At 40.3% G+C, this 27,084-nt stretch overlaps 1 protein-coding gene and 1 non-coding gene across 2 annotated transcripts; one reads left to right on the top strand and one right to left on the bottom strand.

Moving 5' to 3' along the window:
* Window positions 1-29: 29 nt before the first annotated feature.
* Window positions 30-23,354, bottom strand: LOC128769564 (xenotropic and polytropic retrovirus receptor 1 homolog). The gene is made up of 16 exons (XM_053883380.1): window positions 22,981-23,354; window positions 13,822-13,873; window positions 8,239-8,340; window positions 7,935-8,158; window positions 7,025-7,174; window positions 6,869-6,952; window positions 5,864-5,945; window positions 5,641-5,730; window positions 5,383-5,480; window positions 5,112-5,291; window positions 3,433-3,598; window positions 3,167-3,361; window positions 2,686-2,852; window positions 1,899-2,038; window positions 1,600-1,821; window positions 30-1,368 (listed from the first exon to the last, which is right to left on the bottom strand). Exons 1-16 carry the CDS (start codon window positions 23,047-23,049, stop codon window positions 1,314-1,316), a joined length of 2,076 nt encoding a protein of 691 aa, XP_053739355.1. The 5' UTR covers window positions 23,050-23,354; the 3' UTR covers window positions 30-1,313.
* A 3,238-nt stretch (window positions 23,355-26,592) lies between these two features.
* On the top strand, window positions 26,593-26,665 carry trnam-cau (transfer RNA methionine (anticodon CAU)). The gene has a single exon. It is a non-coding gene; the product is annotated as a tRNA-Met (tRNA).
* Window positions 26,666-27,084: the final 419 nt, after the last annotated feature.

The raw sequence follows: 27,084 nt of genomic DNA, 5'->3' as shown, positions 1-27,084 counted from the left end.
AGGTTTAGAATGACAGCCACACCAGCTGAAACACACAGAGCCAGGAGCAGATTCAGAGTATTGTTTATTTACACTCAGCTTCTCCACTGATGATGATAAAAAGTAACATTTATTTCCAAAGTTTCAGGAGTAACAATGTGATGGCTTTGGATCAGTCCAAATGTAACAACGTTCTATTCAAAAAAGAATTAAAAATATGACCAAACAATATCCAAACCTGGAATGATTGCGTAAGACTGAGTCTGATGCTGGAGTGTGTGTGTGTGTAACAAAACCATGAAGCAGCTTAGCACACTGGAATCAGGGCTGCAGTTTCGGGATGGTCCATGGTGAAGCAGATCGGGATTGTTCTCAAACGTACAGAGAGTTGTGAGCATACATTCATCAAAATGGCTTCCTACCGGAGGTTTCACACAAGGAAACTTGACACAGGAATATTAAGATGGAGAGTCTTCTCATGGCTGAACAGTCATTCCAGCTGCTGTTCTTCGACACGTCACTTCCTTCTTTGGTCCTTCTCGTATTTACATCTACGATTATTACAAAGGGTTGCTATTCACTTCAGCGTATGTTTTCCCAGTGTCTCACAAACATTTGTTGCACAACAAATAGCAATAAAACACATTAAATAACTGTGTTTGCATGAACACATAACAAACCTTCCGTTAGTCTCTACAAAGTGCGCATGTGTGTGTTGCCAAAGCATGGAAGGTCAAAGTAGGCAGCTCCGTGGTGAGTTCTCTAAGGAAACTAAATGGCCAGTCGCCTCCTGGCTTCACTAGATCTTCATGAAAAAAAAGTCTAAAATGAGGAGGTTTAAGGATTTGCTTTTTCACAGAGCCACCTTACAGGCTGCACTGAGGTTCTTTGAGGTCAGAACGGTGCGTCCGATAATCAAGGCGTCTCCGTAAGCAAGACTTTTGGTCCTGGACGTTGGCCAGTGGCTCCCCGGGTGGCACCAGAGGGGAGACGCTTTTGGCTCCGCTTGCATCTCATAGAGCTGCGTCGTTCATGCTAGGCTAAAGGCTTTCAGGAGTTCAAGACTTGGCCTTTGAGTGGGAGCGGAGGACGGGGCAAAAAGAAAAAAAAAATAAACAGTGCCACCCAGTGGCCGTCGAGAGCAGGTTCTCCCAAGGTTTTTCTGTGAGCCCACGAAGACACTGGTTTGTTGATAGCAGTTTTAGACGCAGGAGAGGTTCAGCTCTTCCTTTATTCAGTTCAACGCCGCACTCGCTGGGTAATTCCTTGGTTTAGGAGGTGGAGTTCCCTCCTTTAAATAGATTCTGGACCCAAGCGAGGGGCGTGGCCTGATGTCAGGAGTCATCATCTGTGTCCTCGATCAAGACCTTGGTGTCACGGGTCTTGGACCTGGAAGGTGAGTTAAGTCAGAGTTAGAAATGTGACGATAGTGGCAGTTTTGTTTTCTAATCCTTCTATTCCACACTAGTTCACTCAAAAACACACATTTCCCACATTATTATGTTTTGTATCTGAAGTATTTTGAGCTACTTACAGTCTGTACTAAAGGTAAGTACTATAATGGGACCAACTCATTTGACGACGCCTACTAGGTGTGAATATTTGGGGGTCCACACTCACTGAGAGGCAAGCCTTGGTCGACGTAAACTCATGCTGTAGCTCCTCTTCCAGCTCTTCTTGCCCTGCCTGTTCCTGACCCCGTCCTCCTGGTCCATCATCTGCTCCAGCAAGGTCTGGTCGTCTGCGTTTAGTGGGGCCACGCTGATGTCTCGGACGGCCCTGAACTCTCCACAGTTGTTCAGGTGCTCGTTCTCCAGTCGGAAAAAGTTCCAAACAAATCGCCTGCGGAGGAGAAAAGTGCTGTCAACGGCACACTGACTGAAGTAAGTCACCCAGGCAAACAAGGGAAAGAAAGGCACCTGAAAACCTCCATGGGAGCCAAGACTGTGGACAGTATGTCTGAAATTCCATTTAGTCCGGAGACAGTGCTGAGGGAAACGGTGAGCGTCCACGAGAACCTTAGCAGCACGTCCTCCACTATGGCACTGTAGTAATAGGCCTGCAAAACACAACATGATGCAATGAGAGTGAAACCTACTGCACCCAGCAGCCACTGTCAGCTAACAGCCTTTCAAGACTGCGAATGTGAAATAATTGTTTGATCCCACAGCGAGAGCTGGTACTTGGTGGCACACGGCAAACACAGAGATGAGACATTTCTTGCAGGTGGTTAGTAAGGGTAACTGAGGGTGCTCCACTACCTAAATACATGTATTGTTCAGCTACTCCTTTGTGTATGTTTAAGGTCAATGTCACTATGGAACATCTTCACTATTGCTGATGGACAGGGGGTTTTTGTTCAAGCTTTTATAGCACATTACTGAGTTCATTGGTTCCCTACTACTTACTCTCTTAGTAACTGAGCTCCCATCTTCTTTTGCTCATTGGCCATGACGCATGACAGTTTGGAATGCACTTCCTAGTTAAAATCAGGAGTATTGGTCACTGGTTGATTCTGTACAGCTACGTGCCACTTAGGGACTAGTTTATCTGTGGGAAAGTCGCTGGAGATCAAAAACTTGTGTCTGTCTTCATTTCATAACATACATTTGCTGCATTTCTATGTGATAGAGGAAGAATCATTGGAAGAAATTATTGGACTGTAAACTTGTTGCCACCACTGTATAGCCCCATGTCTTACGTCACCTTGTGTGGGTAGACGATCTCCTCTCTGAGGAACGTGTTCTCCCCAGCGTTGCGGTCAAACAGACCCCAGTCCATCTTCAGATCCCAGATTAGAGTGTAGCATGAGCTGATGATCAAACAGCAGATGTACAAGTAGAAGAAGATCTGGGCTTCATATTGAGATTGAGCTGAGGAAGGGAGGAAATGGAGAGCGTAAACCAAGAGGAAAAAAGTCCAAGTCATTGAAACTATCACTTGTCAGACAGGTTAACTAAACACTTGGCTAATGCCTCAACATCAGGGGCAACTGATGGGTAACCAAGGGTCAATGAGGACATTACCCTTACAGCACAGGCAGTACAACAAGACAAAAAGACCATATATTGAATTTTAGGCCTCACGACTCATTTTAGAAACCAAAATACAAAACTCATCATAGTCCTCGTATAAATCTTCACAAATTTCTCGACATCAGTTAAGTCATTCTATGCCTTCACACTACCTTTGTGAGTGTTGTACAGGGCAGCGAAGGTGACCACAAAGAAGGATGTGGAGTATTTCCCAGCATTCACCAGGTGAGGGAAGGCCCTTTTGGTGTCGCGGTAACGTCGCAGACACTGGATGAAGCGGAACCAAGCAGGAAGGCATTGGATGACCGCTCGGACGCCGTAAGAGTAGGTGTTACACACATCCGGACCTGAAGGTGACCAATGATCCCAATGAATGCCTCTCATCTTTATGAGCATGACAGTCTTCCTGCAGTCTCACCTTTGCTGCTGATGAGTCCATCGTGCTTCGTCCAGTCTAGTGTAAAACTGTAGAAGCAGATCATGTACTCCAGATCCATCAGAACCACCCCGAGAGAATTCAACTGGTCAGCCAGCCAGAAGTCTGCGAAGCCTACACGGTGGAATGGAGCCGTCACCACCCGAAACTACAAGGAAGAGAAGACATTTTATTGTTTCAAAGATCATTATGACCATCACGTTTTCTTCCTTTCTACTGCAATGAATTTCCTTTTTTATTTACATCCCTTTATTTTATTTGTTTATACTCTGAATTTCCATTTTTTATTTTGTATTTTTTAAATTAACTCCCTCTATTAATATGATTGCAAATATTTGTACTTACATGATTCAATTTCATTTTTTTCAACTTTAATTTCTACAAGAAAATATATATATATATATATATATATATATATATTTTTTTTTTTTTAATGTGTTTTGTCGACGTTTCTACAAACTGTGGGTCGGCCCTAGAGAAACTCTTTGGTACAGTAGCTTTAAGACAAAGCAACTGTGCTACCTGGGCATATGAACTGCAGCTAGCTCACTAAGCTATGTTAGTGAGTGTGCATCTTTGAACTCCACGGTATTTCCCAGTTATATAAGCCTGTGAGCTCAAATAGGTCCACATTATGCAGAACTGACCTTTTGGGAATTGGGTTTTTTATGTTTGCCCTTAGGTGCAGCAGCATGCATGTAAAATCTAAAACATAACAGCCTGTCTTGAGCGTCATGTCACAGGTTTGAATTATCACTTGTATTGTGTCACAATGTGAGTTGTGCCTCCCTCCTTGAGCCTTACACACTTAAGTGCAGGGAGGAATGCAACTACAAAGAGGCCGCCATTTGTTATTAGTTATTAAACTAGAAGATTATAAAGCAAGGGGAGGGGATTAAAGACATCCATAATGGTTAATAAACAACAGACAATATAACCATTTGAGCCAAATAATACAGATTAACCACTCAATTTCAATGCACAACGTGATGTCATCACTAAAATGAAATAAGATGGATGGAAATTCTAAGTCAAAAAAACTTCAGGATCGAGACACAAAAATGTTCTATACACAGCAGAGGTAGGAGGTGATGGTCGGTGAAGTCGCTGGGTATATCACAGCCAGAGGGGGGAGAATTTCTGCCATTGTCATGTGTTTGCCGTGTCTCATTATAGAAGTAGTGGGCAAACTCCACATAGGGCCGCAGTGGGTGCGGGTTTTTGTTCCAACCAGTCAGGTGAGTACAATCAGTTGATTGTCAGTCAGGTTCTGTTTTTTCAGCTGCAACAAAATTGTGTTTGGTTGGAACAAAACAATGCACCACCGGCCCTTTGAGGACCAGATTGCCCACACCTGCATTATAGCTATGTATCGGTTAGTGACAGCAACACTGCCCCCCACGGTCTCTGGTGGTACTGCTCCATCTGCCCCCATATCTGTAAGCTTTGGGGAAATGAAATGAAGGAACAGAAGGCACTGTCCGTGAGCATAAATGTGCCTTGACCCCAGAAACTAGGATAATATACAGTGGCACCTTTAACCAAAAGCTTTGTTTGTGACTTTTAAATTAGAGCTGACATATTGATATCATTTTCTTTAGATGAGATTGGTGTTTTCAAAACAGACAACAGCTTATTAAAGACATATTGTGAGCTGTTACCAGAAGTTTCAGTAGCCAGAAGCGGGACTTGTAGTAGCAGGTCTTGAAAGGGTTGATGAGGAAGAGGAGGAAGAAGCCGTACAGGGCCAGAGGGTTGGCCTGCATCGGTACGGGGATGTTTGCACTGAAGAGGCAGGACAGCAGGCTGACACACCACAACACCCCCAACAGACCTGCAATCTGTGCACAAACGCAAGATTATGTGGACTCAGTCGCAACAGTTGAAAGATTACACATTTATTCACTGATTCCATTTTGGTTGTTGGTTTACCTCAAATAGATGCTGGTGGGACAGGTTATTTCGGGGGTTAAGCTCAAAAATGAGCACATGGTTGACGCCCGCCTGCCTCCACCCGTACGTGTTAATACCTGTTGAACAGAAACATTGAAAACAGTCAGAGATCCTGGAATTATTCAGACTGGTAGTTGATAATTTACAAATTTACAAGCTGAATCAAGAAGGAGACAAAGAGGAAATTGACCGTTTCAGCAATACTGCGGTTCTCTGCGTGTATGTGTGCTGACTTACCTAACAGGAACAGGAATTCTATTAACAGGAAGCCCCCTCGATAGATGCGGATCATCGGCCAGACGTCAGAGCTGGGGAACATGACCGCTCCTGGCAAGGGTGGGATACATATGCGGTAAGAGGAAATACTTTATGGTATTTTCATCATTACTTTCTGCAGCGGATGCAGAGAAAAATGAATGTGCATGTTATTGATAATGACAGTGGCGCACTGGTGTAATACCTGTGATGACCACTGTGACCATTAAGACCAGAAAAACGCCGCAGTAGAGTCCGACTCTGAAGGTGGTCCATGCAGGTGCAGGCTGCGCACACACACACACACACACACGCACACACACACACACACACGCACGCACACAAAATAAAGAAAATCTTGAGTGTTTCATGTGAGACTACAATCAAACATCTCCATCTAAATAGCAGTCAAATGTACTTCAACAGTAGGTGAAACAAAAAAAACTTCATTCATTACACAGTCAAAATCGAAACAACAAAAGGTCTGACTAAACAATAAATCATATTTACAAGGAAAGGAAAGAGTCAGCACTTTAGTGAGGATAACTCTTTACCAAGCCAACTAATAGCACCGACATCAGCGCTTTTTTAGATATGCTGTTGCTGGAGAATCTAATTAGGTGGAGAATAAGTGACCACGTTTTTCATTCATTCCTATTCAGCATCTCATTCAAATACTTTTCATGAAGACAAAATCATAACTGTTTTTTAACAAATAGTGTATTTCTAAGTTGCTTTAACCCCTAAAGGTCTACAATTTATCTGGTAAACAAAAGTGTATTTGTCAAGCAAACTTTTTAATATCGAAAAGGACCTTTAGAAAATAGTCCCATTACTCTACATGCTACAAAGATTCTTCATTTCTAAACAATAACTGACATTTAACCAGCAAGCAGAACTCAGCTGCCTGAATTAAATCATGAGTGGAGATCACATTATCCCCTACTTTGCTACCAGTGCATTAAGACCTGTGTGTGTGTTCCAGAATTTAATGAAAGCTTATATCTTACTACCTTCAAGTTAAAGGAAACCTCCTTCTGATTATTTAACATGCTTAAATATCTTCAAAGTCTTTGTCACTTTGAAAAAAAAGCTTCTTTACATATTTAAGCTTCCAAGATGCTATTTACTTAGTTGAGTAGATGAGTAAAAACAACATTTGTAATGAGTACAGACTGGTCCTGCATGTGGCAGGGTGCATGTGTCTGACCTGAGCAGCTCCTAAGGGAGGCACCCTGAGCCTCTTCATGGCCTTCTGCCTATCTCCTCCTTCCAGCTCTGTGGTAACCAGCGCCTGAAGTTAAAGGAGACAAGGTGTCTTTCAATTCCTGCTTCTTTCAAAACCTTCCCACCAGCGTGAACGCACCTCAGTCTCCGAAATGAGCTGAGTGATTTTCTTGCAGGTGTAGAATGGAGCCACTTCCACATGAGCCACCCGCCAATGGGCTCCCCGCGAAGTCTCCAAAATCTTATCATGCTTCTTCAGGATTTTCCTGAAGCCTGTGAAGTTCAGGTTCTGGAGAGAAACAATGGAATTGGAGACAGCCAGTGATCAATCACATTTCACGTCCATTTCATACATGTTTGAAGTTGGCAAAATAGATAAAAATATCACTGTCGTTTGATGTTTCTTAATAAATAAGCTTTAAGGTGAGAGCTCAGTAACCGCATCTATAAGAATGACCAGCAGATGTCAGAAAAATTATGAATTTTCGTGTTTTGTCATACATCACATGTAAATTCTTGCAGTCATGATCCAATCCTGTGGGAACTGGCAATCTGTGTTTTTTTCAGAACATGTTTGATTCTCTTATGCTACTGAAGTTTTGATGCTACTTACGATTGTTTTTAATGCCCATGTTCTATCAATGTCAATCAACAATTTTGTGCAAATAACCACAAACACAAACCTGCCTCTCCTTTGGAGATCCTACGACTACGAGGCTCCAAACAGGGAAGCACATGAATGCAAATGTCCCAAACACACTGTCATGGCAGCTGATGCCTGAACCACACAGATGGTGCTCACAACTGTTTTCAGCAGAGTTCAGTGGTTTTGAGGTTTGACCTATCAAAGCACTCCCAGAATACTGCTGAGCAAAGAGGGTGAGAAAGGGGGCTGCAAGATGTTGGACACATTCAGACGCGGTGCACACCTCAGGTAGTGTTTTGAGTAACTCGAGGTAAAACGTGCTGAACTTCATTGCACCTGCTAAATCATTCTGAGGGGAAAAACTGTTAACTTAAGCCTTGAGCTAGAGGTAGACATGAGGTACCTGATAGTTCTGTAGAAGAATCAGACTGAGGTAGAACTCAGAGAAAGCCAACTGTAGGTCCTTAATGTTTCTGTGCTTGCATCTCTCCTGCTGCGATAGGGCGAACACGGTTTTCCTTCGTCTCAGACCTCGGCCATGAGCAGTGTTCTCTCTCTGAGCGTCCAATGACGACTGCAGCTCATTTTGGAGAGTGGCAAACCTTCGTTGAGCCTCAGCGAGTTTCTCTGTCATGGCAGAAGGATACGAAAAGACAACTCAGAGACAGATTCCAATTGTTCTACTACCAAGTGTAAAAATGCATTACCAGAGTAGAAGGTATTGATCTTCGCCAGTTCCTTTTCACACGTCTGAAAGAACTTCTCCTCGAATTTGGCATAGTATCTTTTAACTGTGTCTTCATCAGTGACTGTGGTACAGAAAGACAGACACCAGATTTAACACGGTTGATACTTTTGTACCTGGACACATTTATTCCGTACAGTTATTACAATTATAACACATTTGGAAAGACAAAACAGTCATTTTTATACAGTTTGATTTTCAATGTAAAAGCCATTTCACATGCAAAACAACAAGTGCCTATTCATCAACTTCCAAAATATCTCCCTAACGCCAAGCCAAGCGCTTTTTCATCGCTGACCCCTCATTATGTAATTTCAACATCTGAGTCCTGTAATTTCTCTCTTTTGTTGTCAACTCGTGTGAGATCTCGCTTCAGATCAGACTGTGGTGGGCCTTAATTGAATAATGAATAAACAGAAATGTGACTAGCAACGGCGGCCAAACAGAACATGCGAACCTATGACTCACTGGGTTTCAGAATAGCAGCTTTTAGCCAAGACACAGAATTAACTAAATTGGGCATGTTAGGTCCCCGCCCCCCTACACTCAGACAACTGTAATCTTTTGATCCCATTTTGGCCTTATTCGGCTCTTTTCTCTGTCTGCGCTTATGTCAGTGTGATTATTATCATCATTACCACTATGACATGTCTGTCTCTCAGTAATGATGGCTATGCTTTCCATCGGAAAATTGATGTTTTTAACCTCCATTCACGGCGCCCTGATGTATTCTTGCAAAGTGCCAGTGTGAGCAGACTTCCTCCTCTTCAAGTCCAGTCACACAATCGGGTCAAGGGTGCAAAGAGAACACGCTGAATTGTGTTTCACAAGGCACACGACAGTGCAACTCTATTGTGAATTCAGATTAGAACTTGCTTTGTAAGATGAGCATTGGATGCCTCAAAATAATTCTTAATTCAGGGTGAACATGTTGATACAATACACCGCTGCACTGGAATTGCACTAAATGCGGATACATATATTCCATCTGTACCATCCTTCATGACTCCAAAATGACACCATGCACTTTAGCTACTGGAGCTATTATGAAGGAACCAGCAATGAAACAGAATTCCTTTCATTTTGGTTAAAAAGACACAACAATTCAAGGTGAGTCAACTCTCATTCCAGCTTCAGCTTTATACAAATATATATTTAAAAAAATCTGACTAAATTTGAATGCTTTAATTATTCAGAAGCATTTTATGGATCTGGGAAAGAACCCATGGAGTAACAGCTTTTCCACTGCGAGACTGATAAAACAATGGTAATTTGAAGACTTTGCATGAGACAAACTACTTAATGGGCAAAAAAACATAAAAAAAAATATTAAAAAAACATAAATGGGCCAGATTAAGGAAAACAGGTTGAGCACCACTTGAGCAACAACACAGTATTTCAGCAAACATAAGATTCAACTTGATCACCAACCAAATTATAATTATGTTAAATACACAAATGAAGTTCAACAATTAAGATGAGCATCCTCACTCAAACTCGTGTTTTAATATAGTGGCTGCTGGATCAAATAAACAAAAGTTCAAGTTCAATTAAATACATTTTGGCTCCCTCTAGCCTAATCAAAAAAAATTATGTTATGTTCATTTAACTGGCATAAAATAAATAAACAAACAATGATTACAAAACACAACATAACGGCTGACACAAATTCCAGTGCAAAGGTTGGTCGCTTTGGCAGTTTACTATAAAAATGACCAACAAAATAGTGCAAATATTAGATTACAGTATAAAATATGAAGTAGTAATAGTCACCCCAGTAGTGCATTATGTTTCATTCAACAGCATAATTATCAAATGAATAATGGGGTTCCAACAGAGAATAACATGAACCAAATATTAAGCTTAGTGAGTTCTACTATCAACTGCCATTTTCTAGTCAGTCACTTTCCAACAGGTCACATTATTCTGTGGAATGGTAAATTGAAAAATCGGCTGCTGAACAGCATTCTCCAGTGTTTGTACTTCAACTCGGACAGCACTCAAAAGCCAGTAATTATGGTGTCAATGGTGAACAAGGAATGTTGAATTTCTGTTTGAAATATTGAAAAGGTCAGTATTTTGTAAATAATTGTCACAGTTGTGAGATTTTTGAGACTTGTTTTGAGGAGGGGCATGGACTAGTAATTTATCTATAAACCAGAACTACAACTCCCAAAAAGTAAGAATTTCTAGACATTTAATTCCCTGTACCCCTCGCTATGCGAATTAACCCAACACTTCCATGACCTTGTTATGGATTCTCAGTGCCTTATACCTTTGATATTTACATTACTTGACATTTCCATTATTTATTAAACAGAGTTACTCACAGATTCACTCTTGAAATAAACTCAGACAAAGAGGAAGACAGACGAGACAACATGGAACAGATTTTTTTAAGTCTATGAGGAACTATATCCTCATGCAAAGAAGGACACATCAGACATGTGGAACTAGACAACAACAAGAAAGAAATAGATAAGATACACACTACTGTAACTGAATCATGATGTTCTTGTGTTATAGAAGGCTGCTAAATGTATCCATTTCTCAACATCAGCAGTTTCTAGAACATTTCGCAGCAGCAGGTCTTTAGTTGTTCTTTAAACAAGGAACATTTTATTCCACGCCATCATTACCTTAGCGCCAATACTCTATGGGTATTACAGTACTTTTTAAAGATGCAGGTTGATGATGGAAACAATTTTAAACAAATTTCAGTACTAATAACACTGAAAAGGAATTATGTTCATAGTCACCAGGATGGAAAGAAGAGCTACCAGAACACACTGCATTGATATAAAACACTGACATTTTAGTCCTTTTTGGGAAATCAACAAGCAACAGCCCTGCAAAAATGTTTATAGATGAAACAGGGGAGAGTGCATGCGTCAGTCTGCCACAAAATGACACCTAAACCACAGGAACACTTGTACTTGTCTGTATGGTGTAAGGAACATCTAAAAGCAGAGGCGCACTGGAGGTCTAATGAAAGAGGCAGAATTCAAACCACTATTGAGGATAACTGGACAGTGAAAGAAGCAGAAAAGCTGAAATCTATTACCAAGTGTAATAGATGGTGATAAAAGTGTAATAGATGTAAACAAGTCCAGTCATTTCTCCTGAGCTTCTATTAGGCTATGAGTTTCTTCAATTTGCAAAAAGTTAACTATTTTGAACTCTCTACTATTGACAACTTTATCCTGAAACTCATTGGGACAGATAATTGAGTTGTTTGGAAATGTCTGTGTACTGACTGTCTAGTGGACTGGCTGACAATAGACGGAACAGATCAATACAGAAAACCCAGTTACATAAGCCGTTTCATTGCAGTATCCAGATGGGGCTGTGTAGCAGCATCATTTCCCAACTACCTTGGAATTGTGTGTATATTTTCTATTTTTCTGTAAAGCCAACTTTCATTTTCATGTCAAGAACTTGTAGAACCGTGACTCTAGCCACTGGTGGTTTTCCTGAACAGGAATAGCGGGCACGAAAGCACAAAACAACATGTTGTGATGCAAAGGAACCTCTGTCATTAAAAGCTATAAAAGACATTAGCGCACGCAGAGACACACAGTATGACAAGAAGTATTGCAGAGCTGAAAATTTCAAACCTATGAGGTTCGGCAGGAAGTTGAAGGAAGTCGTACAGCACAGTACGTACAAGTTAAAGTTCCTGCAACATTTGCAAAACAATGCTCATAGATTTCATGGACCAATGAGTGGATGAAATCTATGTTCAAGAGAACTTTACCTAAGCGGTGTAGTAAATTAAAAGGTGCAATGCTGTTCACTTGGAACAAGAAACCCAAAAGACCAGAATAGGAGTTGTCTTCAACCATTTTTGAAGAAAGAAGCAAAGAAATTAGTAATGTCCATTGAGGCCTGTATTTAGTCTAAATTACTCAGGAGGCTCTGAAGACTACCACAAAAACAAAACCTTTAAAAACAGTTGCTTTGAGGCAAAGCACAAAACACCTGAAAGGAAGAAGGCAGCAGGCAGTTTCCTTGGGGGGGGGAGGCATTTGAGTAATGGGGGACAAGGATATTTATAACAAAAAATAAATGACTTCTTATATAAATATAATCATAAATGACATGTCTAGGGTTCACATTACAAAACATGCAAATAAAACTTACCTAACAATATGTTACAAATCATCAACCGCTGTAAAATATTTCTATTTTACAGTCTATACTGGATCATTGCCTGCACAAGTTTAGCTTAACACTCAAGTATGCTAGTTTTGACTATTATTAAACAATGAACTTGCATACTAATTTACTATTAATGATCAATAATCAAGTTGTTTCCATTGAACTTTTCATTTCCATCCTCGGACAGAATATATTCCAACAGAACAAGACACTAATAATCACTTTTATAATGATTTATAATATGCTGATTATACCCATATGAACAAGTAACTTATTGATGTATATATAGTATATGTTCCATAACTTAAGTATAACTTATAATTCCTTAACTAAACTATAATTCCAAAATGTTTCATTCTGAAATTGAAATGTATTATTATTTACTGCATGACCAGGTCCAGCCCACTTTAAACTGGACCTGATCAAATCGTCTAAACATCCAACCTATTTTAAAATAAAAAAAAACATATACAGGTTTACTCACAAGGCTGTCTTACTTAAAAATGCACCTGGCACAAGCAAAAACCTTTTAATCAGATAGTACACAGTAATTGATATTGCGCCATAGTTTTCTTCTTAAGGCATTGCTAATTTAACCGTGAGCAGCAGGCAAATCTGCAGGAGTTCTCATGCCATGACTAAAGATCCCTTAGGAGAGTTTCTAGGACCCAGTGGAATTAAGGCTGTAAAGACTGTGCATAAAGTACAGCTCCAGTCGTAGACAGTCCAAAGCAAATGTTCATTCATTCCCACACCTTCAGTACACATCCAACGTTTGAACTTGTGTTCTGAAGTTGAACTTCATTTTTATTCATAGACTAAATTAAGGCTAGTAAAGACATGAAGCACTTGAATAGCTGCTCGACAACTTTTTCTGCCAAGTCTCACTTTGAGATGATGCAATGCAGCAACAAACACACCTGTTATAAGGTTCACAAATCAGAAAAACTCAGTTTCAACTCACTGATCACAAGGTAACAGTCATGACATCAACCCTTGTCATCATACTATTTTAGGCACTCATTGCAAGGAAGCAGCAGCTTTTAAAACAACTCCAGAATCAATGTGAAGTCTTAAAGTCACAGGTCGACATGTGATGTTCACTCTGACAGACAGGAAAGCTCCAAGAGTGGAAGTGTGAGTGTCAGTTAGTGTTGGTCTTCACAATGTGATAAATAGCATATGGATCATGGTCTGGCACACAGAAGTGCATCATTGCCAGTTGATAATAATTTGAAATATCAGTCAAAAACAGGATTAGGAATGGTGTCACATAAGTCATCCTGAGTGAAAACTAGGACATAAATTCAAATGACTCCATGGCAGTGAGCAGAAAGCTTTGATGGAGTATAATTTATGAATGAGAGGGTTCAGGGGGAGTTACCTTCAATAGATGGCGCCTGATCCTGAGCAGCATAGAGCATCTCTTTGAAGGCCTACAGATGGGGGGAAAACAAAAACAAAGATCAAGTCAACATGTGTTTTTATTTGCATTCTATGGTAAACAACTATTTCTACCATTCAATGTGATTATGGATGTTTCAAGAGGGTGTCTCAACCTTCTATGCGATCATGATCAACCCACAGAGAAAGCCCTTTACAGCCTCAAGCCAATGCACACAAGAAATAAGAACAGAATCAGATCAATGTTAAATTGTGTGGTTAAATTCTGCAAAACTTAGTAGATGGTATTTTATTTAACTCTGTGCTGCCAGTTGCCTCTCAATCAATGGTCTAACTGTAGTTTAGATTGAGACCTTTGACGCAGTGAATTGACCAGGAAACATTTATCTTAGCCTGATGTGGGAACCCAGTGATCATGCTTCTCTATATATATGATCTCTATTGATGCAGAAGAACATGTGACCAGTGCTGCGGTTGCACTCGGGATATGAGGCAGGCCATTGAAGCAAATATGCTGGATGACCACTCATCACTTGAGTTTAAAGTTTAAAGTATAGTTGCTGTCAAACATTTGTACATTTAAAATGCAATATTTGACAGCAACCGATTTTGCACGTACGCAAAGCTTTGCTGTGTGTACTCTTTAAGCACCTCTGGTCGACTCTGCAGGGTGAGTTGAAAACAACAGTCAACTATACAGCTGGACAATTGCTTTCTCTCAGGCGGTAGTCGGTCAGTCCATCGACCACAACGCTACAAAGGTCTTATTGTGGTCTAGCAGAGAAGAACAGACGCACACTCAAACAGAAAGGCGAGTGCTGTTAGCCTACTAAATCACCACTGCTCGAAGTAAGTAGAGCAATTTAAAAAAAAATGACCATTACGCTTTGAGTCCAAAGTGAAGCCGAGAAACACATTTTATCATTAAAAAAAAAAGTACAATTCAGTCCAACAATGAGGGTGAGGTAAGAAGTTAGACAACATCAGAGAAGATGTCTGAGAGCACAGAGGATGAGGTTCTTTGTGAGTTTCGGATGGCAATATTGAAGAACTTATTTGTCAATTGAGTGCCTAACAGAGGAGGGTATTATTTTAGATGTCCTGGCGCAGTTGTGTTTTCTTATCAGGGACTAAAAAGGTCTCCGAAACTGTCCACGCAACATGTGGATGAATTGAGATTAAGACCTGATAACAATCCAGAGACCTGGTGTGGAACAGGACTGAATTTCAGTGCTTAAATTACAGCAGTGCAGTTGTTACAAGAGGATCAATAACATTTAGCGTGTTTTTAGGAGTGCTGCTCAAAATATCGAGCCAAAACAGCACATTAACAAAGAGTGTCCTAAATCACACCGGGAAGAGGCAACCATTAATGAGTCGGTTTCAGAAGAAGCCCATCTCTATCCATTTCTCACACGATCTGCTTTCCATACCATCCATAAGTAGTACCAGGTTCATGAAAAACATACTCCCTGTAGCATTCACACAAAGAGCCACAACCCGAGAATGAAAAGGGCTAAGCAAAAGTTAAGACATAATCTCACCACCTCTAGGGCGGACGGCTGAGCAGGGTCAGATCATGATCTCCGTCATTGCTACTGAAACAGACGGTGGACTAAACCAAGAATATGAAGGGGCTTTACAGTACGGTGAAAAGGGAGATGAATAAAGCGTGTTTGTACGATCAGATCAAGTCAAGAGCCAAAAATTGTAATTTGGTACAAAGCAATGACCTCAGTGAAAAAGGTCCATAAACAAGAGCTGAAAGGTGTCAGGCTGTATTTATGCCTTTCCTTTGACCTAATGTCTCAACAAAACAACCAGATGGAACCGGACTTGTCTAATACGATGACAATTTAAAGTGACAGAGTGCTTGTAGTGCATGCGAAGTCATCTGTCAACAGCAAGAGCACACATCTCTAACTCCAAAACAACACGCTTTCCCACACCTTTTTTTCTCCAATCCTGATGTGTTGGCATGAATGTGTGCGTACATGAGTAAGGTGGCTGCGCTGGCTCAGCATGTGCACAGGTTCAAGTTTCCAAAACGAAACACAGCAGCTCAACAGGAAGGAGAGCGGCTCTGCTTATCCTCCCAGATTACCCTAGTTCTGTCCACTCCCCCCTGCTCTGCCGGTCACACTCTCACATTGCTTTGCTGACATTTTCACAGCGAAGTGAGGCTAACACAGACAAGTAGAGTGCACACATGACTCTTGTTTTTCATCACTGGTTGATACACTTTTCCACTGCTTTGTCATCACTGCAATACTCACAAAGATAATTCTCCTTCTACCAAAATACACAGTAGCAATTCCCTTTCTAGGTACTGTATGAAGTGACTCTGAAAAACGAAGGACGGCATTTGAATACATTTAAATGTCAATGTCAATTTCCAAGAGCAGCAATTGATTTCTAGCTGGATTGATCAGAACAGATCGACTAATCCAGTCATGATGGATATTCAGGCTACATTCACATGAAAACATCCTCTCCTATCCACATTTTTTCCTAGCATTTTAAAGAAATGTTTCACAAAAACTGAGCCATTTCAGGCGTTTGAAAACAAGCAAAAACGATGTAGCATATGTGCGAGGCCTGTCGTTGGTGTTGTATTGCTCTAGCAACAAACTAAGAAGAAGCTTAGCTATGCCACTCCGTGAGCACAGTCGCATAACAACCTGACAGACGTGGACTGACGACTACATTGTGCTGTTATCATGAGTCCCAGGTAACTCCAAAACGACAAAGTCACAAGAGACTTCCCATGGCAGCAGCGTGCAATGTTTCCAACAATTTCAGCAGATCTGAGGTGCTGACACTGACACCAGCAAGGGACTAATTTGTAAGTGCAATAAACCAGCACGTCGCAACGATTCAGCTCATTAATATAAGTGAACTTGAGATCCCAGAGCACAAAATATATTTTTCTACTGTTCTGGAATCGTCCATCATGATGTCCTTGTAGACATAATCCACAACTCTTGCCACTGAAACAATGAATGAAACAGCGCAAGGCCATGATGTGCATCTTCATCCGCAACAGTAACACATAACACATGTTTGTATCGGATTGTGGTATTCTTAAATGTGTATTTTATTTGCAAAATCAGCAGGACCTTGTTATTTTGAAGCAGTATTAGTGTACTTAATTTTATTTGTATAATTTGTGTTGTTCCAAACTTCTGTATTTTTACTTAATAAAACACTGTTCAATGATTTCAGTGTATTCAAGTACTTCTTTTAACAGTTGAGCACATGGTAATAATACGCCGGTAATAACAATAACCCCCATCCCCCGCCCATATGCATAGTGATGAATCGTCACATGACCAATGGGGCAGTGACTCGTTTGCAGCTGCTTATCAGCAATTTTCAGGACTACCTGTTGAGACAGGAATTTTAAAATGCTTTCACCCCGGGGTACCATTTCAAGAAGTATTAGATACCGTAACTAAAAATGCTGGATTTGTGTGGATGAAAGGTCAATCCGATGCAGAACAGTCACAGTGCAGAGAGTGCCTGAGTCATACTTAAGTCTGTATACCCGTATTACCCCATTGAGGAAGCTTTATCCGACTGCCCTGGAAATGCTAAGCTCAAAGAGTATCTGGAAACATTCTGCCTCTTGGCTGTGCTCAGAATGGTCCGATATTCCCCAGACCTGCTAGAGGGAAGTCTGTTGCTACCAGTTCCCCTAACCTCGGTCTCACAAAATATTTGAAAACATCGACTAAAAATGGCTTCGGAATTGTGTGCTGCTGAATGTCACACAGCCATTCTACCCAAGTTTGGTCTCACAGGAAAGGAGGGCCACGTGATCAGGGCTGTGTGTCACTTTGAATGGACAGTGTGAAGCTAAAAAATGTGTGATCTTACTAATACCAGTCAGGTGGTGCCCGGTCTTCAACTCACATATTACACATATCTTCATAAGCTCCTCATCAGGATGGGCTCAAACCAAGGCACAGAAAAGCCAATATGTCCTTAAGTGTTTATCTAAAACAACACATCTTAAATAAGTTGGAGCTATGACTCAAGACTATTTTTAGCAGAAAGCAAAAACACAGACTAACAAAGCAATTACACCTCAGCAAGACTGTGATGAAATCACCTATTTGTAGCTATAATATACATGTATGTGAGCGATACTAGGAGAGTTACAAATAATGTTTACAATGACATTTGCTGTTTACATCTTTATTATTGTTGTTCCACAGAATTGTTGTTGAGAGACCTTTATTTTTCCTCTTTATCAAAGTTGCACAAGTGCAGCAGACAAAGCGATTAATATTTGGTCTGCAAAAAAAAAAACAGCCTGTGTCAGAAGTTTCATTTTTCAAATGCATTTTTTTTTAGTTCTGCAAGCAACAGACTTCAGTCATAATGCTTTTTTTTTTACACAGAAAACAGCCATGATCATGTCCACCTCCATGATGTGTTTTGTGTTTTTCCACTATCCACTTGTTTAAATATGTTTGACCACATGAGAGTTCATTTTTTAAAAAGAGATAATTTTTCTGAAGGCCTGGCGATACTCATTTAAGCCATGATGGTGCACCACACACTTGTGTACAAACCCTATTCATTTCTCATTTGGCAATACAAGAAGGTGGTGATATAAGAAGAAAACACTCGTCTACAGATATTTTTGGGGAATAGTTGAAAACATAAAAAATATATAGACAAAAATATACATATCAAAACGGCAAAGAAAAAGGTGCCTGGATTACTGAACCGATCAGAGGGGTGCAACAACACTGAAAGTATGTTGTCGTATGCTGTCATCGCTGCAGTCTACATGTGTATAATCAGTAGCGTGCTGCAACAAAGCCCACAGGAGGAACATGCAAACAAGGCAGTTCATTGTCGTGCCTCCTCAGAATCCCTGAACCTGCCTCTAAATGCCAACAGACCCGACCTTTGGCTCAGGAAAAAAAGAATTGTTGATGCGCCCATATTTTTGTTTGTCTGCTTCATCTGCTCATCAGTCCTCCCGAAACCAGCTGACATCAGCAAAGTCACTTCCCATGAAGATTGAATGCTTCTCTTTGAGTTCCTAATGGATGTTTGACATCATTAAGACTAAGAACATATTGAGGATACCACAGTAAACTAAATAAAGGATACATTCATGGTGATGCTTTACGTGGAGTGCAAATGCAACAAGAGGTCACATTAAGTATAGTAATACAGTTTATGTCAGTAAGGATATTAATATTCTGGGCAGTATAGTAATGCCATTATTGAACAATTGCACACAAAACTGTGATGCAGTCTCATCAAATAATTTCACAAATAAATGAAAAGAGGGTTACAAACCATCACAGCTTCTGTTCAAAACATGTAAAAATAAAGGTTATGAAAACCAATGGTTGCATTAATTGACAGATGAACTTTAACTTAAGTCACAAATATCATGCACAGATACCCTTCATCATTTAGAAAAATGTAAAATGTGTCCAAAAGCTTCTTCATGCTAATGTATCCATGACAGAGAATATGGCCAGAAAATGACTGCATTCCACAAAAAAATGTAACCATCTTAAAAAATCCGAGACATAACTCTAGCAACAAGATACTGCAATACGATGGCCTTGTCGCAAGGAATTTACATCCTAAGCTCATTTCCACACAAGTACTGCAATATGCAGCTGCTTCTACCGAAATGCTCCTGGTAACTGACAATTTTTAATCAATGCTTGTAATTCTCAGCGTGGCCCTTCAGCAACCAGGAAGTCACATATTCAAAGGTGTATTATGATGTGACAAACATGTTAGTTCAACAAACATTCCAGGTATAAATAAACCTGCACTTCTTCCTTGGTGCTTCTGCTCTAAACGTAATGGTAGTTTGATGACTACTGTACATGTATATGTATATGAAACTTGTTTAATTTAACTTAGGGGTTATAACAAACATGCTCTTCCCTTATTGAATATTACGATTGAATGGCAGGAAGCTTCGACCTGCCCTCTAGCAGGAACAAAAGAGACAGCATGGCTTTGGTTCACACACAACCTCTGCTGACCTAGCAGCCAAGTGTGAGAGCCAAACACAGCTGCCATGAGAAAACATGACATGTCTGAAAGAGACGGGTCAAAGTTGGGCCAGCAAGCCTCACTTCAGAGGAGTTTCACTCCCTGGGCCAGGAGCCAGACTAGCAGCTGGAGCAGCTACGCTTGGGAAAACATACTCAACATGCATCCACTGGAGGATCACAACAAGCAAGAGGGGGTTTGTGTAATCCACAAGAGAGTAATATCATCTGCCAATCAAAGAAGAAACTCCTGTTTCCTAGTGTGCGGTGGGACAATATGCCGCTGTCAGACTTATGATTGAGAAATTTGTAACGATTTAGAGGTGTTGTCATCTTAGGGAACCTTCATGGTGCCAAGGTGACGGTCTCTTGGGAGATATAATCAATGGCCTGAATGCCTAAAAAAGGTGTTTCGATTGTGCGTTTGAAGTCAGTGAATGTTGGCCACAGGACTGAGCCTTGTAGCCAATGTTTGGATTTCTGGATTTGTTGTCCATAAAAAGGATGTTGTGTTGCTCTTCTCTCAAGATTGCCTCTTGCAGGGGAGGGAAAAAATAATTCGGACCTTCAGGTCTAATATTGTGAGGAAAAAAAAAACATAAGAATGCTCCACGTATAGGGAACAAAAACGCTGCTTCATCAAGATGGGTTTCCAAGTGTGGAAATCTTCTTTTTAAGTGCAAAATCCAAGAGTTACAAGGCAACAAGCATATTTTCCAACCAATTCCCAACACGCTGGTCTCCCTGCAGGCATGAATAAACATAAAACAAAATCTTTCATATTACATTTGGAGCTGGCATAATCAGCTCAGAGAAAGAGTGGGCTGGTAAGTGTATGAAACAGGGGTCGCCGACAGCAGTGCTAAAGTGTAAATAGGCATTCCATATCTGTTTATAGCAGCACTGTCTCTTCTTATCAGTGCTTTTATTAGGGTGCTACCCTGAATATGTGTAACCCCAGAATAAGTTGTCAACTCTTTTGGTAATTGTTGACTCGCTCCTCATGAAAGCACATGTATCGTTTTAGGCTAGATACCTTATCAATACATCATACTCGCCAATTACTTCCCATTATGTGATGGTTAATGTGGCCATTTTTAGAGTTCTGTCGGGAGCTGTTAAACTTCATCAATTTCTGAGCAAACAGAAACTACACTTCATTTAAATTGCACAAAGGATCTTGACCCCAATTGATTCATTCAGCACCAATCCTGTCTGTTAAGCCATGGTGTTAAGATTTTCAAGAAATTTGAGCTGTCATGGGTTTAAGCAGGGGACAAGATGGTCCTTCACAGTTCAGACGTTCAAACCAACGGACAATTTAAACTAAACAAACGACCAGAAATGTTTCAAACACAGAGAATAACACAGAAAAGGAGTGCGACGTTGGACAGAAGCAAATCTCTGCAGACAGGTGAAAGTGTGCTCATTTTTCTAAACGTGACAGAATAGGATAAACACTGCTTAAAGCGGCTGAACATAGTGTACTAGCAGCTGCAAGAAAAGAACTCTCCTAATGATTTGCTATGGATGTAACAGCTAAAATGGTTTACATGGTTACTGAAGTCAAACTGATAACCAAACATAAAATGTTTTAAGAGTTGAAACACCAAAACCTCAATATGAGTTCTTCTTGAAATTATTTAAAAAATGGGTTGGGTCTCAACCAACTGTTTAAGTTAAATTTCATACAAACACAGTAATCCAAAAACAAGATCACTGATTTGAAATCCCATTTCCCATTTTCATTTAACAAAAAAACCCTGGCTCTCAACTGTTCCTCATTGCTCTGCGGTCACTTTGAGCAGGAATGTGTGACTCTGCAGCAAGCAGAGCATTAGCTGAATACAGTTAGGACTGTTACCAGGCAATGCAGTCTGACTGCTGCACGCAGGTTCTGAGGGGAAGGGGACCTTGAGACTTCGACGGAGCAGAAAGCACATTCGGAATGTAAAAAAAATGTTTGAAAACAGCACAGATTGCAGCTACTAGCAGAGGTGTGAACGCTCAGATGTAACATTGCAGCAGTGTTGAGGTGCAGAGCGTTCACCCGAAAATGCTTGGCAAATGTCTGACGCATGCACACACTAACACTCATGAGGTTAACAATTTGCAAATGTCCTGCATTATCCTACTTAAGTCTCACAAAAATGTATTTGATCACTAAGAGTTATGTGACCTGACCTTCGCTTTTCATGATTCTGTTGGCTTCATATGACTCAATCAATCATGGAATATGAGATTCATAATAGCCTAATAATGTTTTGTATGTTGTAGTCAGACTCACCACTTGCGGCCTAATGAAGGAAAGATGAGCAATGCACACGAGGCCCCCACTGATGGAAGGGAAGTGAGTGACCCCTGGGATCTAATTCACTATGCAAGCTATTGTGGCTTACGATACTAGAAATTTTTGTATGGAAAAGTGCAACATATTTTACAGCAGTTGGGAGAGGCTTAAATCCTGTTGTACAAAATAACCAGATGAAATTTGATGAACTTCTTAACATCCTGCTCCGTCAATGGATGGAGATCATTGACCTGTCTGACCATCTTATAATTTCAAAGCATTTTCCATGCTAAAATCTATGAGACCATCAATGATCCTGCCACTTCTTTTAACTTTTTTTTATTTATTTTTTTTTATCAAATGACAGGTAGTGACGCTTGTTCAGCAAACAAAAGCTGGCACATTTTGATGGACGTGTGTATTTCTGTACTTGCACAACCTTCTAGAACGTATTAAATGCCATCTGAAAATGGTCAAAAAATAATGGGTGAAAGGTTAGAGCTGGACAAAGTGCTGGGTCAGCAATTCGGAAGATTAACGAGCTCAATAAAAGATGAGTCAGCAGAAAGGCTTTTGTCCGTCTTTACACCCAAACACATTCTTGAACCACCCCGGTGAGTAGTGAAACCTGCAGACCCAGATACCAATAACCCCGCTGAGACGTCCCCACAAAGACAATAAATGAAGAAGAGCGGTGTCCCTCGGTGAATTGAATAGAATAAAAACACACACTAATAATCCGGGAGACAGAATTAGGAGGTGTTATTGTAGAAGCTAAGCTAGCTAGTAGCATCCAGAGCTCACTCACCTCATACTGGATGTACTGTTTCCTCCACTCCGGGGTGATGTGAGCTGAAAGATGCTCCGTGAATTTCATCTTGATAATGTGGACAACTAGTATCACCTGTTTGTAACCGGACAGGGACGAGGAGCAGCGGGATGGTTGGTCAGGAGCACAGGAACTGTCATTCGAAAAGAGGCTTCTCGGTCAAACACGGATGCCCTTTTTGTCTTCACATAAAGAGGTTCGTCACCGACACATATACGTGCGGTTAAAGAAATAATCGATGGAGTCTTGTGCCATGGCGGCTAAAGAATGCGTCAATGTGACTATATCAGGGAGGTACGGTAAATTCTGGTAAACAGGTCCAGTGCTAGCTGCTGCTGCTGCTGCTTCCTCGCTCTACCTACAGTCTAAGTGAGGCGTTCACGGTCCGCTCGGATATACGATGACATCACAGCATCACGGGGCGTCCTGTCTGGCGTCAGAGGTTTGTTTACATCCAATAAAGCACAAACACTCGCTCGTGGTTCAAGAGATTTAAAGATAATGTCATAACAACTTCATTCATAACAACAACTTTCACGTTTTCCGTCATTACATTATTTATGCAAAAGACCTTTCTTTTTTTTTTTTGGTCCAAAACGCCATCGAGGGTCTTTCTGCTGCATTCAAAGTCAACTCGGACATGTTGTAATTTATCAAACGCTTCATATCCTTACATAACCACTTGGGTGCCATCCACATAACTAATTATGATTAAAAATATTCTAGAATAGTGGGCATTCATGACGCAACTGCGAGCAAAAACACATTTATCTTTTGTCTGTTTAGTCATTCTATTTATTCTTAAATGCTTAACATCACATTTTGTTTTGTTGACAACATCGGTTGCGTCACTACAGTCACCGTTTAAAAATAATTTATTTAAACATAATGGCACATACAATGACTGAGCTTTACGTTCTGTAACTCAATCACTAAATAAACGTATTCATTTTACTGTACGTGATAATGACGTCGTGTTTTTTTCTACCTTCTTCCTCCAGTGTGAGGGCGACACCTGCTGGCCGAATGTTTTATGTTCCCGTCTTATCTCATAAAGGCAACAGACTTCACAACGCCATTTTACTTTGATACTTATTAGACAATTTGTGTTGCTGTTGGTAGTTTATTGTCTCTTATTTTTATCGTTCTTCTATAAAATAGTGAGTCAGCACTACTGTTATAAGTCCTTAATTCCTTTATATGAATAAATTAATGTATGGAAACTTGCAATAATGAAGCTGATTCTGCTCATTGTTGAATATAGTATACAGTGAAACTAAACGTGTGTGTGTTTGAAATATTTTCCACTAGTGGTATCAATGCTTTGACTTGTTTCTTTGTAAATTAGAGTTATACAGTGTGATGCACTGAAGGTACTTCAATACCGTGTGGAAAAAAAAACCCACACAACTAAACTTTATCATGATCAGCCTTTGTTGTTTGTGGGTTATTTTATTTTATTAACAGCACTTTATTTCGAAGCACTTTCCTAGTTGGTGGAACCCCCACTGACCATGGCAATAATATTCTGATTCTGATTCTGATCATCATCACAGTAACATTTGCTATTTTTGTATTGTTTCTTACTCTCAGTTTTACAATAGCAAGCAGAGTTTAGTTCAAGCTTCTTTTGACGCTGATTGTGGGAGAGACAAATGACATGAGACAAAGTTGATGGTCATCAGAATAACACCGAGCGTTTTATTTGAAATATGATGAATTTTGTTTGAAAACAGAACAATATACATTTGAACTCACAGCAGGATCATATTACAGAAACAAGAGTTGAGATCAGACATGAGAACATCAGTTAGAATCCAACAGTAGCAGCGAGTCGGCATCTCTCTTGGCATTCACCGCGTGCCTTAATTGACGGATTTGAAATCAAGGTCCACTGTGAACACTGAGAGAGAAATACCGCTACATTCAAAATATCTGTCTGTCAGATCAATTTAGTAAAAATATCCCTCACGATCATTTATATTCAGGTAGAGAGGAGCTGAACATTTTGTCCAAGGACACCAACTCATATCAATGCGGTTGAACTAGACATGCTGATTTGTATTTGCTATATCCTTGAATCATAGCAATGGCTACCAATAAAAGGAGTGTATTAAAATGAGGACTATGATGATGATGATGAGATCAAATAGATGCAAACATTAAAGGTCATCAACATTACTGTTGAGCCAATCAGATGGTTAAACCGTCAAAGGGTCAGATCAGACTCAATAAAGGACATTTACCAGATAAAAACCCCACTGGGACTCGGACTGTCCTCCATTTGTCTCTTTCTCTGACATGTCAAGGACACATGAAGCAGGCAGCCATTACAGACACAACCCGAGCTGGACTGGATGCAGGGAGGGGGGGTGCAGTGTCAGAACAAAACCCACCAAGATCGAGTCATGCTTAAATCTCAGGTGGAATCATAATGGCAGAATAAAATTATATCAATGAAAATATGATATTGCCTGGATTAATAATTCAAAACATCAATCAGATTCACCTCACGCATACATGTTCATGATTAAAATTATGAATATAAGACACTGCTACTATGTTAGTCTTGGCAGAAACATTTACATTCATTCTTGAGACTATTAAAAAGGCCTGATCATGCAGGTTGAGGCTATAAATAGGCCTTTACATCCGCCCAGACACTTTGAAATGACATCTATGTTCAGAAACAAATTTCATGACCAAATGCTGAATAGCTGTCTATATGAATGGAAGGCTAGTATATAAGAACAAATAACCGAAAGCCGCAGGGTGACACGGAGCATCCTGTCGTCGCATCCCGATGCTTCACATCCTCCATCATCCTCATCCTCCTCTCCATTCAAAGCATCTTGTCCCCTGCTTTTGTTGTGGAAAACAGATGGAATTGTCTTTTAAAAATGGAGGGGGAAAAAACTCCGACCACCACAGCCTTTGTCCGTAGATTTGTTTCCTTCTGTGGAGATGCAGAGGAATAGTCTCGGTTCCGTTTGTGTTCGGATTCCAGACGGTTTGTGCGGTAACAGTGTTCGGTTTATTGCTCTAGATATCACGGGCGGGCGGGACGTTTGTCTCGTGCGGTGCTAGAGTGCTCCGTTGGGATGACGTCACTGCAGCCAAACGCTCCAATTGAAATTGTTTTATACATATACATTTTTTAAACATTCTTTTCTATTTACACTTTTCTTTAAAACATCGTTTAATTTGGTACAAAATCGAAACTCGTAGTTGATTTTATGTTTACGTCGTATCACGTTTTTTTCACCTTCTGTCCAGCAAATGTATTCACAATCATTTCGGATTAAAAAATGAAACTTAAACACTGTTCTTAATTTAGTTAATTTAGGACTTTCGCCTTTTACATGTACCAGTGCATTGAGTTTCAGCATTACGAGAACATTTTCCTTCAGAATTGTCTATTTTTATGCTTCGTCTTGGTCCCGTCTGTCGGTCGCGGTTCTACCATGGTATTTGTCAACGGTATTTGATTTATTTCTTTGCATTTATTTAACTACCATATGACACTCACAGAGAAAACGCAGTAGCCTGGATCACAGCTTTAGTCTGTGTCGACAAGTATGCTGTGCATCTGCCTCGTTGGCGCAGTAGGCAGCGCGTCAGTCTCATAATCTGAAGGTCGTGAGTTCGAGCCTCACACGGGGCAGCATTTTTTTTTTCAATCGGACTCAAATATTAAAATGCTAAGTGAGATCACGGTAATCCCAGGCCATGATGTTTCATAATCCTATTCTTCGAACAGTACATATAAGCATCTTTAGTTTAGTTTAGTCTCAGTTAAGTGTTTACATGTTGATTATTTAATAAAAACAACAAGTCTTTGGTCACATGATCTGTTATTTAAACTCAGTCTCCTATTTTTTATTGTCAATAAAGTGTTACAATACATTTGTGAATTTTCATCTGAAATATTTATTTCCACATTAACAAGCAAGATTTTTGTTTGCTTTATTAGGTATGACGACGATTACAGAGGGAGTGGAACAGCAAACATTACAGGTAATACTTCAGTTTTTGCCGTGAGCTTGTCATTTCAACGGATTAAACAATACGTATGTGTGTGTG

The sequence above is a fragment of the Synchiropus splendidus genome, chromosome 13 (assembly GCF_027744825.2).
Source record: "Synchiropus splendidus isolate RoL2022-P1 chromosome 13, RoL_Sspl_1.0, whole genome shotgun sequence".
Classification (NCBI taxonomy): domain Eukaryota; kingdom Metazoa; phylum Chordata; class Actinopteri; order Syngnathiformes; family Callionymidae; genus Synchiropus; species Synchiropus splendidus.
The sequence above is the reverse complement of the archived record's forward strand: the minus strand, read 5'-3'. Positions and strand labels throughout refer to the sequence as shown.

Excerpts from the sequence above, each read along its gene's own strand:
- LOC128769564 (XM_053883380.1), bottom strand. The coding sequence starts at position 23,049 with ATGAAATTCACGGAGCATCTTTCAGCTCACATCACCCCGGAGTGGAGG. Across the intron at positions 13,874-22,980 it reads AACAGTACATCCAGTATGAG|GCCTTCAAAGAGATGCTCTA; the intron begins GTGAGTGAGCTC and ends CCCCATCTGTAG. Across the intron at positions 6,953-7,024 it reads AGCTCATTTCGGAGACTGAG|GCGCTGGTTACCACAGAGCT; the intron begins GTGCGTTCACGC and ends CTTTAACTTCAG.